General features: G+C 34.1%; 1 protein-coding gene across 17 annotated transcripts in view; it reads right to left on the bottom strand.

Moving 5' to 3' along the window:
• KCNT2 (potassium sodium-activated channel subfamily T member 2) overlaps nt 1-22,917 on the bottom strand; it is a 374,048-nt gene that overhangs the window by 29,244 nt on the left and 321,887 nt on the right. For 6 of the 17 annotated variants that reach the window (XM_072759479.1, XM_072759480.1, XM_072759468.1 and 3 more), the window contains 2 exons: nt 17,785-17,805; nt 14,296-14,346 (listed from right to left, as the gene is read on the bottom strand). The exons of 5 other annotated variants lie outside the window; for them this stretch is intronic. In XM_072759479.1, the coding sequence (XP_072615580.1) occupies nt 14,296-14,346; nt 17,785-17,805 (72 nt within the window). The remainder of the gene's footprint in view (nt 1-14,295; nt 14,347-17,784; nt 17,806-22,917) is intronic. 6 more of the 17 variants (XR_012001790.1, XM_072759471.1, XM_072759469.1 and 3 more) reach the window with 2 other exon arrangements.

Genomic DNA, 22,917 nt, shown 5'->3' with positions numbered 1-22,917 from the left:
AAAAGATTTTTAAGTTATTGCTCTTTCTAAAGATGGCACTGGAATGAACTTTGTAAAATGTGAATTTTTAAAAATTCACTCATATGACCCAGAAGAAAACAAAAGGCACTTTTATTTAACTTATACATTAATTATTCACCACATAACCCTGTTTTATTAAAATATTAGAAAGTATTTCAGGAACTGTTCTCAGTATTCTAAGTGAAAAATGTTGTAAATATTAATTAATATTTCACAAATGTATTCTAGAACCACAAATAAAACAAATCAGATTATTCTCAAGGGGAAGAAAAAAACAATGTACAAACTTAGAAAGTCTGTTTTAATTTACTTGTTTACTACTAAATCTGATTTTAAAGTAAGAAACTTTCCTTTGATTGTAGGCCCTTAATAAATAAAAGCTTCCTGTTTCAAACTGTTGCTTTTCATACCAGAAAGTTAAATGAAATGCAACACAGATCAAAGCAGAAAGTCTTACTTTCTAAAAGCATGCACATGCAAATGAACAGTTTCCTGAATTGTACAGAAAATAAGACCAATATTCATGAATCTGGCAACTGTGTTTCCTTTCTATGGATGGAAGTTTGAACTTCACCTCTAATCTGCATGTTTTGCTGGCTTTCAAAGTAATAGAGTTTAAATTACCAATATAAGTAAGGTCAAGACGTAGATCCAATAAAATCCTTTAAAAGTGAATATAAATTATGGAATCTCAAGTCAATGACCTTACATACAATTCCTAGTGGCAAGCTATGAAACTATCTCACACTTTAATTCAATGAAAAATTTAAATATTCATCCATATTTCTGTCTCAAAACAGTGAATGATATTAAAAATAGTTTGTCTTAATCTTCAAATCTCCGCAATAAGAGAACATTTCACTAAAGTATTTTCAGAAAACTTATTTGAGATATAGAATTTAAGTTGGAAGTATTAAAATGTGGATGGTTACATGGTTTTGCAATAATGAATACTTTTATAATCTTAACTTCCTCTAGTCTCATCTACTTGATGATATACTGAAAACTCTTCTGTGGAAGTAAAATACATAAACCCTTGAGTAATATCTACCATCAGTAAAGTATATCAATCTTTGTTCAGTAGTTTCACTTTATACGTACTTTGTAGCAAAAATGAAAACATTCATATCTAAACATTTGTCTTACAGAGTTCTGTTAATCACAATCTTACATTTATTTGAAGTGATCTTTCTAGTCATAAGTTCCTGTGAGTAATAGTCTGATTTTCTACAAACATGTAAAAATAGTAGACTTGCCAGACCCATAATTCAAGTAGAGGATGAAACACTGTCTTTGCAAATGTTTCTTCTTAGTTATATATTGTATCAAGTGAATATCAAAAACAGGAACTGAAGCCTATGTATGTATTAGCTAAACACTACGGAATACCCTATTCATCGTTTTGAATTTCCCTAAGAAAAGAATAGCATGATTTATACATAAAATCTGTAGGAATCATGAGGTTCTTTTGTCAATTACTCAGTAAAATAAGTATCATTTCTTTGTATATTTCACTTTAAGTGCAGAAAAAAGAGGAATTAGGATGATTTGAGGATGAATTTTAAGAAATCTAAACTGACAACACATAGATTGTTCTTTATGTGCTCAGAATTTGCAGGTCTTTCTCCCATCCTTCCAATATGACATAATGAAAAGGACACTGAATTTTATATATATCACAAACTGGAACTATATTTTGGATATTTCCTAGCTTTGTACCTACAATAAACCTATGTAAAATGAGAATAATACTACCCATCTTTACCTCATAGAAATGTTGTACAAATTTCTATATCACATTAATGTATAAAGAAAACATGTGCCAATTATAAATTTCCACATATAATAATGTTAATATATCCTAGTTAGAATGATTAATGACAATACTGATTTCACTGGAAATAAACATTAGTTATTCTATTCCTGGATACTGAATATGTGTATGTATGCCTGTGTCTTTTTTTAAGATGTCCATTTATAAATATATTTTCTTCCTGTCATTTCATCGTCTGATTTAACTCTACCGTTTTTTGAACATGACACACCATGACCTAGTGGAAGTCATGTGCTGGGAGACACAGAAGTCCCTTGATCATAGGACCTTTTCCTGAATTACAATCAGAGGGATAGAATGCTTAAAGCCAGTGCACTGGCATCAGATAGACCTAGGTTTAAATACATGTTTCCCCACTTATCAGCTCTGTATTCCCAGTTCTATGAACTAAGATTGTTCCCATATTTCCCTATCTGAAAAATGTGAATTATATTTTTACTTTGCCCATAGTGTTTTTTGAGATCTAAGATATAATACTTTTCAAAAGTGCATAATATAGTGCCTGCATCAGCAAATGCTCACTAAATATTAGTTAATATTATGGCTCATCATCTGATATGAAAAGACAGCAAAAGGGAGAATAGAAGAAGAAATAATTATGAGAGGTTATATAAAAGTGAGAAATGGGTATCAAAAAGACAGGGAATGATTTATATTTGTGATACAGTTTTCTCCATCAGTGACCATATTTCATAAGAAATCAAGGTGCTATAAACAAATCCCTGGGGGTAAAGATTCCGTGGTTAAAGTTTTATGAATCCGAAGAAGTGAACAATATTTAAGTGAACATGGAGATTTATTGCTCTGCCTTGCTTCTATAAATTATTCTTCACTCTTTGTATGAATAATGAGAGGACTCTGATTTGATGGTTTTGTACTTTAATTATCAGAAGATTCATAAAATTATTAACATGAAAAATAAAGATTTAGTACTAATGCTTATGAGAATGAAAAAGGATATTTTCATATTGCTATGGTCTGATCTGAATGATGTGTCCCCTCAAAATTCGTTTGTTAAAATCCTAATCCCCAAAAAGATGGTATTAGTAGGTAGAGTCATTAGAAGATGATTAGGCCTAAGTGGGGAGTCCTCATGGATGCGATTAGTACCCTTAGGATAAAGTCCCCAGAGAGATCCCTAGCCTCTTCTGTCCTGTGATTATACAATGAGAAGTCTGAGATCAGAAAAGAGCCCTCACTTGACCATGTTGCCACCCTGATCTCCCACTTTCAGCCTCCAGAACAATGAGCATTCAATTTTTGTTGTTTATAAGCTACCCAGCCTATGGTAATTTGTTATAGCAACTTGGTTGGACTAAGACATATTTAATATGAAATGCTTCCGGGAGCATATTCATACAGTTCAATAAGGAAATGAAAAATGCACATGTCTAATCAATAATTTTCATATAAATTTATTTATTATTTTTTAAAGTTATATTATTCTCCAAATATTTATCAAATTTAATATGGTTTTTAAAAACGCTAAACATGTTTCTTCACAAGAATAAGGACTGGCAGCTTTATAAATGAGAAAATGTTTCTTATACCTAAAAGAGCTTAATTATTTCCATTGTTTTCAAGAAAGGCAGAAAGTGTTAGGATCACAATAAATATCAAACATTCTTCTCCACATTCTACACACACACACACACACACACACACACACACACCAAAATGACTCAATTCAACTTCCTCTCAATCTTTTTATTGAAGTTATTCATGTCATAAGATTATTGAGCAATCTGTGGAACAAAGTGATATTTTAAAATAAATCAATTCACCAAGTAGTTTGAAAGTCAGTGTTTGTAATCCAGATTCATGGCTCCCTTAAGAATAGTTTTATAGGCTTTAAAATAGGCTTAAACTGTGTTATCTGATTTATGACTGAAGACATTCTGAATTGTTGCTAAAGAAAACAGAGGAAAATGAAATTACTGAAGATATGCTAGTTTAATATTATTTTTTCAAGTTTTTATTTAAATTCTAGTTAATTAATATATATGGCAAAATTGGTTTCAGATGCAGAATTTAGTGATTTGTCACTTACATACAACACCCAGTGCTCATCACAACCAGTGTCTTCCTTAATGCCCATCGCCCATTTAGCCCATCCCCCACCCACCTCCCTTCCAGTAACTCTGTTCTCTATAGGTAAGAGTGTCTTGCGGTTTGCCTCCTCTCTATCTCTTTTCAGCCCTAGTTTAACATTTTATGAAAGAATTCTTATCTAATTTTTTCCATTAAGGGAAGGTTAAATTATAAAAATACTTGAGACATCATGGAAATTTAAATCCATAAGCACCTTGGCTAGTGACTTTGGGTCCCCTGGAAATTTCTTTGTATTAAAAAAAAATTCACACCAAGATGTTTCCATACTTTCTATAAAGGCTCAGTTTATAAGTTCACTTAGTCTGTTATCTAAGTAGAGATAAAAAATGACTAATTACATCGTATTTAGATAGATTGCCTTTTTATTTATTTTTAGAGAGAGAGTGCAAGAGCAGGAGAAAAACAGAGGGAGAGGGAAGAAGAGAATCCCAAACACATGCCCCACCCAGTGCAGAGCTGCAAGAAAGGCTGGATTCCAGGACCCAAGATTATGACCTGAGCAGAAATCAAGAGTCAGACACTCAATCGACAGAGCCACCAAGGTGTCCCATATTTAGGTGTATTTTCAACATATTTTCAGAATCTTATAGATAATTAGAGGATAACAATACTATAGTCTAAAAAATGCTGAATTTGGAATCAAATACTAGGTTGTATTTTCAATTCCATCAGGCCAGTACTTCATGACTTTGAACAAACCAACTGAGCTTCTTGAAAAAAAGTAACAATTTTCAGTTTTCATGACAAAAATAAACAAAACTTAAGAGAATCTATAGTAATACTTTAACATAAATTCTAAAGCCAAATAATTAGTTGAGAATTTAGGTTCAAATAATAGCTTTTTTTAAGGTAATCACTTGATGGAATAACAAAAATTATTTTACTATCTTGACTTTATTTTCCATATCTAAAAATCAGATATTTCATCTACATATTCTCATAGGTAGCTTTCTATTTCATCTATTATTCCATGAATATAAGGTTTATTCAAAGTTGGCAGAATCTCCACTAACTCACCATTTCAATCCGAAAACTTTGAAAGTCAAAATTTAATCTTATGTCCAAGCGAAAAAAATTGCAGGTTCTCTACTTGGAGATAATGCTAAATAATCCAAAAAATTTATGCTATGTGATTCTGTTCTCTTTCCCTCCTCCTTCACCACATAAACATCACTCATCTTTTTGTTATTACCCCTAAAAGAAAATTAAACCAAGTCAGTTGCTTTTATGAGTCAATCTCTTTTTTATTGTTTGTTCTAAATTTACACATTAAGTTTCATATTCACATATCCTTGGCAATCTGGTTTTTTGTGTGTGGATGTGTGTGCATGTATGTGCATGTATGTGTATTTAATTGAATCTTTGTTTTCTTTGGTCTCTGTGGAATCTGAAACCTAGCTAACTTATTGCCTTGGCATTATTTCTCACTTTTGGCGGTCATTTTTCCCCTAGCCTTCAAAACTATTATTCAAAAATAACTAACGTACAGAGATTTCAACTGCCTATGGCCTTTCTTAGTGCTTTAGGCCCAAAAAATCGTACCCTTTTTGTCCTTCTTTAGGATCTTAAATACTACTGTTAACTACATGGTGGCTGTCTTCCCTTAGAGTTTGAATAATTAATTTAAATAATTCATCTATGTTAATTAGAACAAGTTGAGAAGGAAATGTTGTCCTTATTTTAACTGGCTGTATTCTTATGTTAGGAGTCCTAGTAGAGTGATTCGTAAGTATGTAGAGGATAGATAGATGGCATTTATGTTACTTATTTTATTGCAGGATAATGGTGGAAGAAGCACAAAGTGAGTCAGGCAGAATTTACTGATATGGACTCACTAAGCAGAGATTCTGCATCAAGAAAGGGTTCTAACAGTTCTTCTGGTGGCGATAACATACACCAAACTGTGGCCCACAGTCAGCAAGCTGGACATGCAGGATCTAACTTGACTTAATATAAAGCAAGGGATTAAAGCCTTGAGACGGGAAAATAAGAGTAGATTTTTCATTTAAGACCTGTTCGCCCACAATGAGAGGGTCTAGAAGGTATTCCTTTCACCACAACTATGGAATGAAATTTGGGAGCAGAGCCCCAGTATCCTTGAAGGGATCCCCAATCGGTCTTCTCTGTAGGCCAGACCTTAGAGTAGTAACTACAGTCACTCAATTGGGAAATTTAAATGAAATGGGAATAGTTTGATCCCAAGGAGGCAGAGGCCAAGTAGTGGCAATCAATTGCACAAGGTAAGGTAAGCATGGTTACTATAATGGACAGCAGAGTCAAAGCAGCAATCCGAATAGTCGGCCTTGCACAGACCCATGGCACTGGCTGATTGATCATGGTGTTCCTGCAGGTAAAATAGATAGGAACACTACTAAATTCTTAATTCTTACCTGATCTGCATAAGTATAAAATGTCTGGGTCAAGTGAACAAAAGTGTAACCTGAATCATAAAAATAAAGAGTAACAGCCTTTCAAATAAACCCCAGATTTGAGGCAGTTTACAAAACCAGAACCTCTCAATGAAGGAGAGGCTTGTTCCTTTTACACAAGGACCCAATATACTGCCAAAAATTTATACCATTAATCTTTTCCCCAACCTTCCCCAAGGGTCATATGATCTTCCACCAGAATAACTGTATACTGAACAAACAGAAATAATAAGACCTTTTAGAGACTACTAAAGACTGGCTCTGAAATGATACTAATTTCAGGAACACTCAAAACATGACTTTGGCCCACTAGTTAGTATAGGAGCTTATGGAGGTTATGTGATCAATAGCTCAGGTCTGTCTCACAGTGAACACAGTAGGTCCCAAAACCTTCTTCAGTTCCAGCCCTACATTGGCTCCTTGACTATATTGACCTGTTATGATGGGAAAGAAGAAGTAGAAGCCACTAGAGCTGCTTCCACCTAAGAAAATATTAAACTAAAAGCAATACTGAACTCCTTGTATAAATTAGTGCCATCATCAAGGACTGGAAATAGGCAGGTGTAGTGATTTCCACCATATCCCCACTCAATTCACCTATTTGGCCAGTGCAGAAGACAGATGGAGCTTGGAGCATGACAGTGGACTATCATAAATTTAACCAGGTGATAACTGCAACTGCAGCTGCTGTACCAGATGTGGTTTCATTATTTGAACAAATTAACACATCCCCTGGTACCTAGTATACAGCTATTGATCTGGTAAATGTCTTTTTATCCATCCCCATCAGTAAGAAACACCAGAATCATTTTGTACTCAGCTGCCAAGGCCAGCAATGTATCATCACTGTCCTACCTCATTGGTATATCAATTCTCCAATTCTACGCCATAATTTAGTTTTCAGGGACCTTAACAACCTTTCCCTTCCACAAGATATCATGCCAGCTCATTACAATGATGACATTGTGATGACTAGATTTAGTAGGCAAGACAGAACTATCCAAAACTTACTGATAAGTTATTTGCATATCAGAGGATGGAAAATAGATCCAGCAAAAATATAGGGGACTCTTACCTCAATGAAATTTCGGGGAGTCCAGTGTGGTATGAGGCGTGGCAAGATATCCCTTCTAAGGTAAAGAATAAGTTGTTGCATCTAATCCCTCCTACAACCAAAAAAGAAGCACAAAACCTAGTAGGCTTCTTTAGATTTTAGAGGCAACAACATATTCCTCATTTGGGTGTGTTACTCTGGCTCATTTACTGAGTGACCCAAAAACCTGCCAATTTTTAGCAGGGACCAGACAAAAGAAGTTTCCGTAAGACCTTCAGGCTGCTATGCAAGCTGCTCTGCCACGTGGGCTATGTGATCTAGTAAAACCAATGGTGCATGAAATGTCACTGGCAGATACTGATGCTGTCTGGAGCCTTTGGCAGTCCCTAATAAATGAATTGTAGCTCAGGCTCTTAGAATTTTGGAGCAAAGCCCTACCATCCTCCGCAAATGGTTACTCTTTGAGAAAGAAAGAGCTCCTTTAGGGCTCTCCTAGTATTATCATACTCTGTGATTTAGGTCAATGGATAACTGTAAGAACTCAATCCAGACAGAACTACTAATAGGCCAGACCATTAGTATGAGTTTGGGGCCTTTGTTAAAGTGGCCCCATGCTATATGTCTCTGACCTATCTCTGTGCTTCATACTGAGTTTTGTGTATAGGTATCAGTAAGCATGACGGACAGTAAATTCAGGAAATGAGTCTTATCCTATGACCATTGGTTGTATGCCTAAAACAGGCATCAATCTCCATTTCACAGAGCATTCAGGGAAGAACTGATATTCTGTGCATTACACAGGCCTATTACATGTTTGCTTCTGTGGAGTAAGAGCAGTTGCCATGCTGAGGCCCACACTCCTGAAAACAGCTCACTAAGACTCTACAAAATGCTTCTTCTGCTGCTATGCCTCTGTGACCAAAAAGATCCTGATCCCCCATTATAAGGAAAAGTACCCATGGGCCTGTGAGGCATACATAGCTAAGGGATTACTTCAAAACTGAGTGAAGCCTTAGGTAATTAATTAATTAATTAATTAAATCCAATAAAGCAACCAATGCTATCAGGGACATCCATAACTCTAATGAAACTGACATGAGACTCTGTAGAAGAGCAGACTTACAAACATGAACAGGGTAGAAAATATCCCCCCAAATGTCTAGCAACCAAAGACAGTAATAACTGGGGATACAAAGGGAGGGAAAAACAAACAAAAAACTGGATATATGGCAGGAACAACTGAAACAAAAAGTGCACAATTTGTGGAATTGAAAATTCTTTGCTTACTAAAAAAAATTTTAAGACAAAAAGATAAAAGGAAGCTGACTGGCTTTGCGCTTCTGCAACACAGGTTCCAAATTTTAATATCTCCTGAACTGTACCAACGGGCAAACCTTCAGGGCCTCTTTAAAAATTTGGTTGGTATTGGGACACCTGGGTGGTGGTTGAGCATCTGCCTTTGGCTCAGGGTCTGATCCCGGGGTCCTGGGATTGAATTCTGCATGGGACTCCCCACAGGGAGCCTGCTTCTCCCTCTGCCTGTGTCTCTGTGTCTCTGTCTCTCATGAATATGTAAATAAAATCTTTTAAAAACATTTTGATTGGGATTCACATTATAGTTGTGACTGGAGATGCCAATAAGTTTAAAGTACTGTAAATATGGAGACTGCACTAAAATTAAGGTAATCTCTATACTCTTGGGGGGCATCAAATATAAAACAAAAACAAATAGGTATACTTCATCTTAACCATCAGAACTATCACTCTTGCCTAAATCCCCCATAGTCATAACACTCATTGTCCTACAATATCCTCTACTAGACACTGCACAATCCAATCCAATAAGTAATAAATTAAAATTAAATGAAATAAAATTTTTGGCACTTACAACTGGTTTGATAAAATGGGGCCATGTGAACCTTCTGTATGTCTAATATAAATATTTAATAAGGTCTTCAAGAATTGGACAGGGCTTTCAAGATTGAAACCAATTATAAGAACTATTCAGAGAAGAGATTATAATCACCAATGCTTCTCCATTTCACAGCCCATCTGACCTGTTCCTAAGCCTGGAAAGAATGAATGGAGCCCTACAGTAGAGTATCCCAATCTTAATGCCACGTTACCATGTATTAAGGTGCAATACCCAATATTACCAAAATTACTGACTCTAATCAGCAATTGATAAATACTTTGCAGTCATAGACTTGACTAACATGTTCTGTTTCATGCCTATTTGACAGCCTCTCAGCCAATTTAACCTTTGGAGGAACACAAGTCCTTTTTTACATGGCTACCCATAGGATACCACAACAGCCCTGCAAAAGCCCTCAGTCCTTGCAGACAAGATTTTTACTGCATCCAACTTTCTTCAGGAACACATGTATAACATTACATTGATGATGCCTCTTGCAAAGGGATTTATTTGACACACTCATCCAGGACATATAAAAACTCACAAAGGAGAATACAAAAAGGGATTTTGTCTTACACAAAATGCAAGTTTCCTTCAATTTAGTAAAATTTCTGGGCATGATTTGGTCAGTCAAGGGATTCTCCATCTCTGATATTGTCAAGAAATAGTTATTGATCTATCAGTTCCAATAATATTAAGACAAATCTAACATCTTTTAGTCTTTTGGGTTATGGAGGCAACATATTCCTCATTTATAATGTTTTAAAGCACACTCATACTGCTACTCAAAAACTGGCCCACACAGAATGAGTTACAACAAAAGGTTCTAGATTCTCTCCAAATAGCAATATAATAGGCAATCCCACTAGTTTCCCTTTCCCCCTCCCCTGCCCTCTACTGTAGTTTACTATAGTTCCTTTACCATAGTTCTTCCTCTAGTACTCTGGAAACTCCTGGAAACTCTGAACTAACTCACAATGACCAAACCACGGGCTTTCAATGCAAGAAACTGTCCACCTTGGTCATATGCTATACATTATGAGAGCAGCAATTGCAAGACAAATGTCCTTAAACATTTACATAAGAATTAAGAGTAAAATAATAACTAAGCACAAAATTAGTGACAGGAGGGGTACATATACAATTATACAAGTTTGAACAGATTTGAAAAGATTGCTCTATGTTGAGAAGGATTCCTATGACTGAGTTCAGTAAACACACTGAGTACTTGTGTGAAACACTGTCCAAGGCACATGGGATACAATAATGAAAAGACAGATGGGGTTTAGAGATAACTTTTTATTTTTAACTTTTATATCTCAAAATCCTCAATTGATAAAATAGAAGAGAAATACGAAATTAAGAACATGAGAATGTATAGAAAAATTGACTATCACAGAGGCCAAGAAAGAAGTATTTTTTATGGAATAGAATGGGTGATGAATATTATCAAATAGTTCTTACTACAGCTTTTTGCCCTCTAATATGCATATCATAAATAATATCTATTGTTATAGAGACACCGAGGATGAAGAGGAGAAGTAATAAAGGCCATTGGCTTATTTAAGACCTTAGCACTACTTATGATGGGAGATTGTTTTAAGACTTCTTTATTTTAAGGGGTAGAGGGAGAGAGAGAATGGTGGGGGGAGGCACAGAGGGAGAGGGACAGAGAGAATCTAAAGCAGACTCCCCATTGAGTGCAGAGCCTGACACAGGACTCAGTCGGACTCAGTCTCATGACCCTGAGATCATCTGAGCCTAAATCAAGAGTTAGTTGCTTAACTAACTGAGCTACCCAGGCAGCCTTATGATGGGGGATTTTTTTTTTTAATAAAGGTTATGCATCTTCCATTCACATTCATACACACATGTTCTAGAGATTACTGGTAATCCTGAGAACTAAATTTTCTAAACAGCAATTTGCAATATTTAAGGGTTAATATCTCTCTAAAGTATACATAACTCTTTTGTAGTATTCAGAAATATATTTCAAATATTTAATGAAAATGCTTTAATTATGTCATGTTTTTATGACATAATGCTACTGACCAATGCCACTAACTCCATTTTTTCATTGTTTTTCTTATGAAGTCAGATGATATCCACCTTCTTTCATTGTGTAGTAGTGAAATGTTTTTATTTTTTCTTAAAGTATACCATTTGTTCTTCTCCTCAATATAATGCTTAAGTCTTTTTTGAAAGTGGAATGATAATATTATTGGCATCAGAATTCTTATTATTGTACATTTTGTATAACTTTTTTGTAGGTCTCAAGACACTTCTTCACTCTTCCAATAGTTATTTAATTTTAACTATTGTGTTCCATACATTAATGTGTGCCCAATAGATCAGAATCAAAGTCTGGTCCAAATTTAGACTGATTTCATCATCATTAATTTTTGGTTTCTAAGAATACTAAAGAGTTGTTTTCCTTAATCAATTCATTCATTTTATGTCTAGAAATAACTGTTCTCAAATATGAGAACATATTTGCTTTCTACATAAAACATCCTTTTGAGGTTTCTATGTTTAGGTTTTTATGTATTATACATACTTATATGTGTGTATAGAGAATAGCATACTTAGAATCATACTTTCATTGTCAGCTTTGTCCTCTTCACAGTTCAATTTTCTCTCATCGTTTTCCAGAATTACAGGAATATAGAGCCTAAAGGAGTGGTTTCAATCATGGGTATATGTGTGTGAGGTAGATCCTACACACTGTAGGGTAGGTCAGAGAGGGTATCATTCTATCTCCTCTAGTATTCTATGGTCCAGAAAAAAAAAGGACCTAAGCATATGAATTTATGAAAAACCATTACAATGATTATAATAAGCATATAGCACCAATTCCAACATGCCCCAAACATTTTAAACACACACATGCACACACACACACACACACACACACACACAAATACACACACCTCTTTTTCTATCATTTGAGAACCACTGCCCTAAAGCATATGCAGTTATAGATAAATAGCCTGTGGAAAGAAAATTTCTATGATATATGTAATGTCTTAATTAAAAGACAGATACAATGATATAAGACTTGGAAGATACAAATATTCACATTCTTATGTAAAGAATCAACACAAAACAGTATTATTGACCCAAGTATACTGTTGCTGACAGACCACCACTCCCTTATGAAGACCTAGATGACCCATATCAACTTTGCAATTTTCCATTTGGTTCTGATGATTTTATAGACTCTAGAAGCCATTTAACAAGGAGCTGTGACTAACGGCTTAATTTACTTCCTATGGCAGTACAAAGTGAAAGAATGATTTCAAGGCAGTTTAAGACGTTAAGTGGACAGAAAGCCATGACTATGTAGTTAAATTAAATCAAACAGATTGGATGCATTTAAACAGCTTCTTGCTAATAAGTATGCCAATGAGGTTCTTATTAAGTTAGAGTAAGTAAATAATGCAAGTAAGAAATGCTTTCCTGGGGATGGAAATGCACAAGATAAGAATCAGAGTCAGAAAATATTTTAAAACAATTGTAAAATAAGGTAAGAAAAAGATCTGAGGATAAAATTTCTATAAGAAAGTGAAAGAAAATGACAGATGAGGTCAGACTTATGAAATGTGTGTGTGTATAAATTAGAGTGCACTTGGGGTTTGGCTAATGTACAAGAAATTTATCCAAATTACAAGAAACTTACTATTACATTATTTATAAATGTAAATGTATTGAAACAAATGTTTTCTAAGGGAATGCTATCCACTCAAAATGAGGTAGCAGTGAAAACTGACGAAATAAATGTTATTCTATGTACTTTGTTCCAGAATTGTTTGCCATGAGCTCTGAATAATTAACACATGCCTGCCCTTTTTTATAATTTGTGAAGTGATAATCATATGCTCCCTAGTTAGTTTTCACTCTGCTATGTGTTGAGAATAGGCCATTTCGCACACAGCTAGTAAAAGGAAGAGCCAACATTTAAATCCAAGTCATCTGGTACCAAGTCCATTGCTCATTTGGTCAGAAAGAATAACTGAATAAATGACTTGTACCAGGAACAGGGACAGAAGGAGTATCAATAAGGAATGGCCGGAACATAAAGTTGTTTAAAATCCACAAGAAATTTGACTTGATATAGTAGGCATCAAGCTTTCACTATATGCATCATGCATCATGTGAGTAAAGTAAGGAATAGGGTCATTAATCTGTCTCTTCTCTGTAAGATATTGAAGAGAAGAGAATTTAAATATAGTAAATCTTCCAAGAAGTAAATTCAAGAATAGGCATGAAATTTTCATGTTAGCTTTCTGAGAAATCTTTCTTGTATGTTAACTGATGCATTCCAAGCATCTAGATGAGTGCATTTGGTGCCTAGCAGTGCTCGATAAATATTTGTAGCTCCGCTAGATAAAGTGAAGAGAAACTGGCAGAAAATGAGTTGTTCTTCGTTTTTAGGAATTAGAAAGAGAACACCAACTTGCCATCCATCAACATAGAGGTAATAATTGAAACCATAAGACATTACAAGTGATCTGAGTTCAAGTATAGAAAAAGACCAAAAGACTATCAAACATGACTTTAGTAATTTCTGGTTCCTCTTCAAGTGTCATTTCCCATGTTGATTCTCAATGAAGGCATTTGAGGACCTCAAAACAGATGGTGGAAGAGAGAGGTGGCTCAGAAATCGGTAGAGCTGCTACAGTGAGATCTAGTAATTAAAAGAGGCTCTGGTGTCAGGTAGTGATAAGATCCAAAACCAGGTCGGCTGCTTCCAAAATTTTTGATGTTGCTCAAGTTAACTTGTCTATATCTCTGCTTATTTAAAAATAAGAATAATACTGCTGACATATTGGGTTCTGGTGAGGATTAAATAAAATAATAAAGTGCTTAGCATTGTGCAGGGATCAAGGCTCTGGGCGAGCCTCATTGCAATGAAGCTTAGCCTACCTACCTTCAGGTGGTTAACGGAGTACTTTCTGGAAACTAAAGATGAAGTCCAGTCCTAGAAGGGAGACAAAGGCAGACTGCTGCAGCTACTTGGAGTCTTGCGCTCCAAAACCAATCCCAGGGACAATGAGTTAGGGAGAAGCCTTCAGATGAAGATCACATTGGCAGCATCTAAAATGAGCTGTTACAGACAGAAACTGAACAGTAGAAAGAAGGGTAAAAGTTTAAGAAATAAACCAATAAAAACAGGTACAACAGGTAAAGAAAGTAACTCATAATATGAAAAGTAGAATAAAAGAATTTTAAGATGTAGGAGATTATGAACCCTGCTAAAGATTATATGACGTTTAAACAAATTAAAACTAATTTAAAATGCCAAGGATTTTAGCTAAAAGACTTTTACTGATGCAAGAACAAGATAAATAAAGTAGTGGGAAGAAACCGTGGAAGACGTTGGTAAGGAATAGAATAGACAGCATATATAAACTTTTCTCAGAGTTTAACAGTAAGAGTAAGATAAGGAAAAAAATAGAATAATGGAGCACCTGGCTGGCGTAGTCAGTAAAACATGCAACTCTTGGTCTCAGGATCATGAGTTCAAGCTCCACAATGGGTGGAGCAATTACTTAAAAAATCTTTAAAATAGATAAAACAGGAAAAAAGGGAAAATTTTTCTTGAGAACTGGGGAAACTTGTATATATTTGAAGATAAAGGGAGAGAGTTGATGGAGAGGAAAAAAAATCTAAAAGCAAAAACTAGAGCTGGAAAGGATGGACAGTATTGTAGAAAAAATTTGAATTACAAAGTTAATGTCTTCACATTCAAAGTACAATTAGAGTTTTTTCCTTCATCAAAAGGATTGTAAGGATGGTACTTATATTGAAAACTCAAACTTCCCAGTGAGTTAGAGGGAAGGCACTTTGCTTACATAAGGAAATAAATGACTGAAGGATGTTGAGACCTAAAATAGTAACTATAAGAAAGAAAGCAATTAGCGGGGAAAAGTTCCAATAGTCAACTTGTAATTGGCTGTCATGATTCAGAAATGAGCCAAACCTTTCCCTTCCTGCATCTGCATGGTAAGTTAGAGATAAAAGGTGACTAGGAATTAGAAGGACAGAAATAGAGTCGTTTTATTCAGTTACATCTGATAAAAGGTGCAGAACATATGAATCAACATATAGAACTGCAACATAGCCAAAACCTACATCTAGAAGATTCACTCCACTTCCAAACATGAAGCTATAAAGTGTTTTTTTTTAGCTGTTCTAGGTGAAAACAATATTTATTTCTCAATTGAAATACTAGCACAGATATATAATTAAAACCAAAACGTAAACTAAAGAAAGCAAGAGTGAATGGGCCCATTTATTTTTTAACTTTAGAAACACATTCATAACTATCACAGTGATGAAATCACTAACCAGAGAGCCAAAAACAAAACAAATAAACCAAAAAACGATCCCATTCCATTTCTGCCCCATTCTTTTTTATAATTTTCTTCTCCTGGTACTGGGATATAAAATACTATGGAAATGTACGTTTATTCATCCTCATGTTATGAAAAGACAACCTGAGAGAGCTGAACCATCACTAGGCCAAAAAGAAGCTATAAAGTTTTTAGCCAAATGAAAATTCTGTTCTTTCTGGGACATAGAGTGAACCCTAGCAAGTGTATCTATCACTTGTGGACCAGGTCTGGACTTAACACCCAAAGGGATTTAGGAAAGACAAGGTGAAGCAACTTTGCTTGTGACATGTTACTAAAATATTTTATGAAATAATGCATGCCAATTCAATGCACTTGAAATTTTATTTGTGGAGTTAGGTCAAATATTGAAATAAATTAAAAATTTAGAAATATATGTTGATCGCATTATAAAATGTGTTCTAAAAAGGCAACAATAAAACTGTAAAACGAGTTCCCTGAACCCAGTACGTGCCAGGGATATGTTCTGCTTTGACCTAAACTTTAATTTGCTCAACCTGTAGGCAGCCATGATAGCTGAAATCCCTAAGCAGCTTCATGCCAAACAAACATTATATCTTCAATGTGGACCATGATGTGAAATAGGTTGGAAAGCATTCCTCTAAAACATTACTCATGCAGCCCAAAGTGAAGCTTCCTTGATAAATATTTAGTAAATTCTGAAGGATTCAATATATAATAAAACAAAATAAGAATACTGAAAAATATCATAGAATTATAGCTCATTAAACCATAAATAAAGATGTTTAAAATAATTTAAGGAACAGAATTTGCATTTATTATACAGATTTGATTCTATGACGCAGGTTAGCAACCATCATTGCATCAAAAATGAATATTATGGGGTCCTGGGTGGCTCAGTCAGTTAAGCATCTGCCTTCGGCTCAGGTCATGATCCCAGAGTCCTAGGATGGAGCCCCGCATCGGGCTCCCTGCATTGCTCCCTGCTCACCCGGAAGCCTGCTTCTCTCTCCCCACCCCCAGCTTGTGCTCTCTTTTTCTCTATTCAGTAAATAAATAAAATCTTTTTTAAAAAAATGGATATTATGATGAGATACAACTTTTCTCCAAAATCCAATGAGCTCAAAGACAGACTTGCACTTTTCTTTCTTCTTTTTTTTTAAATGCTATTTTCCTTAAATGGACACGTACTTTTAGATGGCTACTTTGGCAGGCAAGTTTTACACTTAATGGGCTGAATTCTATCATTGCTTTGACATTCAAAGTGCAATTTTTAAAGTTGGGAATATTTATATTTGTAATGGTTTCATTAATTATGTTAATGCTTAAGGAGTCTGTGTTAAGTGCTAAGAACATAATGACAATTGTTTATCATAGTTTATATGAAGAAAATGGAAAATAAAATTAAAAATACAAATCCCATGAAGATGATATCAAGGCTTTAGGAATATGAATGCGTGGATACATATATAATACATTGTTAGGAATTTTATTTCTATTGTAATAAATCAGTTATTAGCCCAGGTCAATGTTATCAAACACTAAACTGATGGCTTCTTTATGACAATAAATTAAAACTATTATAGAATAAATTCTATGTTAAAAAGTGTGCTAGAGAAAGCCATCCTAGGTCCTACTGTTCCTATACCCCTTTCTAGGAGGACCAGCCTACACAGGAAGCAGACAAAGATGTTTCATATCACATGACCACCAACCGTTTGCAGTCCTAGTTGATTGCATCACTCAAGGACACACAGACTATACACAGCCAGTAACCAACTAGCAGGTAATGACACCACACAGTAAAATATATGATGGGATTAATATATATACATAATTTGAAGACACACAGGTAATGAGCTTGCAATCTTATTAGGGAAACACACACCCACTAACTTGAAAATAGAGCATTTATAAACTTGAGCTTAATTAATTTGTTTTAACATTCAAAATACTGAATTTAATTGCTAATATTATTTTCCCTTTAACAGCTCTAAATTCACATATTAAACTATTTGAGGAAAGGGAGACAAAGTACTTACTTGTGATGCTATTTCTCGAGACTGACACAAAGGGAGGGAAAAAGAAACACACAAAATACAGTTTAAACAGTGACTAAACAATACATACATGAAACAGCAATAAGGACAAAATGACAAGTCCCCACTTAACACTTAAAATACAATTATGTGTTTCATTATTTATCATAGGGCTCCTGAATGAAATTAGGTAAAGAGTAAGTTATTATTTTAAAAGTTTAGCAAAAAGTTCCTGTTAGATTGTTTTTTGTCTGTTTGCTTAGTAAAATTGTCTAAGGTTTTGATAGGAAGAAAAAATGGTGGGAAAAATAAAACAATTGACGGGAGCTTATAAAGTTAATTAGAGACTACTTGACAAAATTATTGGCTTTCAATAATGTTGTAATAAAATTACTTTTCCCTGATGTATAAATTTAATTAGTTTATAGAAATATTCTGAGCTTCACATTGGATGTGAAGTCTAAAATTTGACCTGTCCAGTCACCATATAACCCATAAGTATTTAGAGGCAATACAAGTCATGCTCTCATAGTCTTCAATTCTAAGCAATAATATTCCATTCATTTTCCAATAGATAGAAAATTTTCAATTATATTCTTTAGTGTAACATAACTCAAGTTTAACAAATTATCCAGCATCCTATTGATACAAATATTTAAAAATGCACAGTAAACATATGATTATAGGCTCCTTAAAACTGTTTCTCTCAGGATTCTTAATATATGGCCCAAAAGAATAAAAATGTTTGAGTGAATAATGGCAGAGAATGGGCAGCCAAAATTTCAAAACTATTCTATCTTAATCCCTATTAAAATAATTTATTAATGTGATTTTGTAAAAGATAAACTTATTTCAATAATACATTTAAAAATTCTGTGTTCCAGTTTAATAATTAAGAGTTAATGATTGGTAGATGACATAGTCAGTGATTAACTATTCCATTATATCAATGCTTTAAGTTACAGGATTTACTATTATGAAAGTGACCAACAATCAGAGTAACATATTCCACAAATTTATTGTGTAAATTTAAAAGACGTGTTTTAATAAGTTTTAAAATGATGTCTTTCTAATTTCTAATAAAATTTTCAGTGGTTATAGTACACTTCAAACAAATGCAACTTTGAATACTCTTGAAAACTGGAAGTAAATACAGCTCCACATTTTCTTACCAAAAAAAAGCATAGGAACAAATATAATATATATATAAATATATTTAGTAATTCAGAACTTATTAGATTTTGTAAAGACAGTACTATACCATATACTGTATGGCAGGAAATGTCTACAGTGGGTGTTGAGTAGCATTTCATAATAAAAAATAACAATATTTCTGCAATGAAAAGTAAGAATATTCACTTTAAGTGGAATAATCACATTAAAATTTCACTATTAAAGTGATGTTTTATCACTAAATAAATTTAGTGAGCGTTTTGGATTTCAGAATTGTGGCTAAAGGATTATGCACAAAAGTATAGTTCCTCTTTGTCATCAAGAGCAGTATGAGTCCTTATGCATCTTATGTTTTTGAACGAGGAGATTCTGATGTTTATAGATTTTCTTAAACAGACATATATAGATGGTGGTAGAAGCTCTGGCATGGTGATATAGAACCAGGTAAAAAGGGGCAGGATCCAGCTGTACTCTATGATCCAACTATACCCAAGGACTGATTTTTGAGGCACTATATACACCTCCACTTTTATTCTTTGTGTTTGTATGAATTCTTCTACCAACATATAGCCCACCAAAAAACTGAGATTGTATCCCAGGTCTTTTCTACATTTTATAATTTTAATTATAAATATTCTCTATAATCCTTTGTCTTCTCAAAGATGTCTGCTCAAGTATTTAGTGTTTCCCCTACTCACACCAACAAAGCAAAATAACTGTTTTTCTATATATAGAACATGAAAAGATACTGAAGACAGACTAGAAAATGATGTGGCATGAAATCCTGCATCAGCCTTTAAATTGTATTTTTTTTTTAACTCCATGAAATAAGGAAGCAAGGCCTAGTTTTTGCCTGTGTTTATTCCTAATGCATTCTGATATGAAATGTCAGCACTTAATAACAAATTATCCATAGAATAGGACAGAATTTAACACTTGAAAGTATAATCTGAAAAAATGATCAATGAATGGGTCTAATATGACTACCTATGACTATAAATCTATTAGTTGTTTTTATTAGTCATAAATACATAGTTTTGTCAGAAAATCTTATGATTTGTTTTGAAAAATAGAAGCTTCTGCCATAAACATTTTTATTTCTGTAAAATGCATCTACTTTTATCTCTTTTAGCTGGATATGTAGGTCTTTATCTTGCTTTCTCTATAGCATGCTTGATTTGTTTTTTTGTCTTTTTGTTTTTTTCAGTTTCTGCTTTCATCTATTCACTTCACATTCTGGAAGAAGAAGAATTAATCTTTTCCACCTATTCCAGTACCCTTGCCATCTTTTATCATTTCAAAATTGTTCAAGTCTAATTCTGATTAGATCAAAATCAAGGGCATATTATGACTAAGTGCAATTTACAGATGAGCTATGTAAGAAACACGGTTACTGTTCATTTCCTGCATAAATTTTTTGTTGTTGGTGGTGGTGATACTACATTCCTAAATTTAGTTAATGACTTTGTTATTTTTATAACTGCTTAATTATATATGTATTTAACTCACTCTGAGATCTCTGGCAAGTGTCTCATCTTTCTTAAAGACATTGAGATATGTAAGACATTCTATAGATTTCATCTTCCTGAAGAAATCACTGTGAAACCTTCTAACCCATTCCAGGTTACCCTTATGCCTGATGGTCTTTTCAGTGCCATCCTGAGGATTTCCTTGGCTTCATATTTGTTGCCTGGACTCCACAAAATGTGGAGGGAACCAGACATTCTGTGGAGTCCAGGTAACAAATATTCCTTTCCTAGTATTCATTCCTTATAGTGGGAGTAGTTTCCTTAGAAAGCAGGCATGGTAGAATGTTTTTGGAGACAATGCTGAAATATGATTTATCATACTCTTATAGGTTTGATAGCTTTAGCTGAATATAGAATTCTAGTTTGGAAATATTCCCTCAACATCTTGAGGGCACTGTTTGTTCCCTTGTCTTCTGGATTACAGTGCTGCTGCTGAAAAATCTCAAATATACTTTGCATGTGACCTACCCTTTGTTCTCCTCCTGCATCTTCTCTTTTCCTTCAATATTCTGAAATATTATGATGCTATGTCTTGCTGTGAATCTATTTTAATTCATTATAGTGGGTCCTTGGTGACGCCGTTTGGAAATTAACACACTATTAGTCTGAGATTATTCTTAAATAATTACACTGATATTTTACTGCATTCCTTCTGTATGAAAGTGTTATCATTCAGATCTTAGACCTCCTGGATTAGTCCTCTAATCCTATCTTTTCTTTACTGGTTCCATGTTTGAATTTTTGCTCTTGTGTTCTTTGGTGATTCCCTCAACTTTATGATATGAACTTTTTTACCTTTGCTATCATATTTTCAGTTTCAAATGTTTTTTCTTTCCCCTAAATGTTCCTTTAAAAAATTAGCTTCCTGGGGTGCCTGAGTGGCTCAGTTAGCTAAGCATCTGACTTGATTTTGGTTCAGGTCATAGTGGTGAGATCAAACTCCACAAGGCTCCACGCTGGGCACAGAGCCTGCTTGGGATTCTCTCTCTCCCTCTCCCTCTGCCCCTCCCATCTCCTCCTTCTCTCTCTCTCAAAAAAAAAAAAAAAATGGAGTTTCCTGTTCATCTTCCATCCTTACAATACTTTATTTTTCTATTAATACTAATTATAGCTTTTCAATACATAACTTCACTAGTATATATTTAGCATATCATACAATTCTCAAACATAAAATTCAAATATTTAGTAAATTTACCAAGTTGTATAATCATCACCATAAATCAGTTTTAGAATATTTCCAATACCTCAATAAACCCCATCATGTTCATTAACTGGCTCCCCATTTCCTCCACCTCCCCCTGATTTAGGCAATCACTAATCTGCTTTCTCATCTGCATATATTCATTTTTATGACATTTCATAAACATGAAATCATACAATTTGTGGTCTTTTGCATCTGCCTTCTTTCATTGGACTTAGTATTTTTGAGGTTCATCCAAGTAACAGCATACATAAGTAGTTTCTTTTCATTGATAAACAGTATTCCATTGTATGGGCATAACACATTTTGCTTATCTTTTACTAGTTGATGGACATTCAGGTTGTTTCCAAATTTTGGCTATTATGGACAATGCTGCTAAGAACATTTGTATGCAAATCTATGTGTGGATATATTTTCATTTTTCTTGGATTAATACTTAGGAGCGGAAGTATTTATTTTGTGTTTTGAAAGTGTCTTCTTCCTCAATGACCTGTCCTTCTTTCATGTTTTTAAATTTCTTGTTTATTTTATGCAGGTTCATTTGTGGTTCATTCTATTTCCCAACATTGGGAATTTTTGGTTGTTTTCTCATATTTAAGAGTAGGGGACTAATAAAATTTATTAATAGCTCTGGGTAAGATTCTTTTTATTGAGTTTCGTGGTAATCACTGGATTACTGAATGTCTCATGTCTACATCTTTAGGTGGTCCACTTGGATTGCTCAGATTTCCCAGGAAAGATCTCTAATCTGCTGCAGAAGGATATAGTATACAGAATGTACCTTTCACTTAGCTCTCTGAATTTAGTGTGGTATTATTGCCCTCAACTGTCCCCCAGTCTACAGTGTATCTGTGTACTCTCTCCAGAGAAACAACATTCAATCTTTGCCAGTGCAGAGTGACAAACAATACTACACCTGTGTGAACTGTCAGGGGAAATGGGTATCTGACAGCTATTTACAGAAGAATTTGTTAGACTCTTCAATTCTAATTATTAGATGAAGTTTCTACATCCTGAAATTGGCTTCTTTCCTTAATTAAAGTAAGAGAAAATTAACATTTGAGTCAATGATAAATCATTTTAATTCTAACACTTGACTTTTCTTGAACGTCTGATATTTGAGAAAGATGGTAGAATGTATGAGCCAATCTTTCATCTCACTAGAGACACTAAGGTCTTATTCTTTGTTTTTATATGATCAGAAAAAGTAATTTTCCTCTTCATACAAAATCT

The sequence above is a fragment of the Vulpes vulpes genome, chromosome 5 (assembly GCF_048418805.1).
Source record: "Vulpes vulpes isolate BD-2025 chromosome 5, VulVul3, whole genome shotgun sequence".
Lineage (NCBI taxonomy): Eukaryota > Metazoa > Chordata > Mammalia > Carnivora > Canidae > Vulpes > Vulpes vulpes.
The sequence above is the reverse complement of the archived record's forward strand: the minus strand, read 5'-3'. Positions and strand labels throughout refer to the sequence as shown.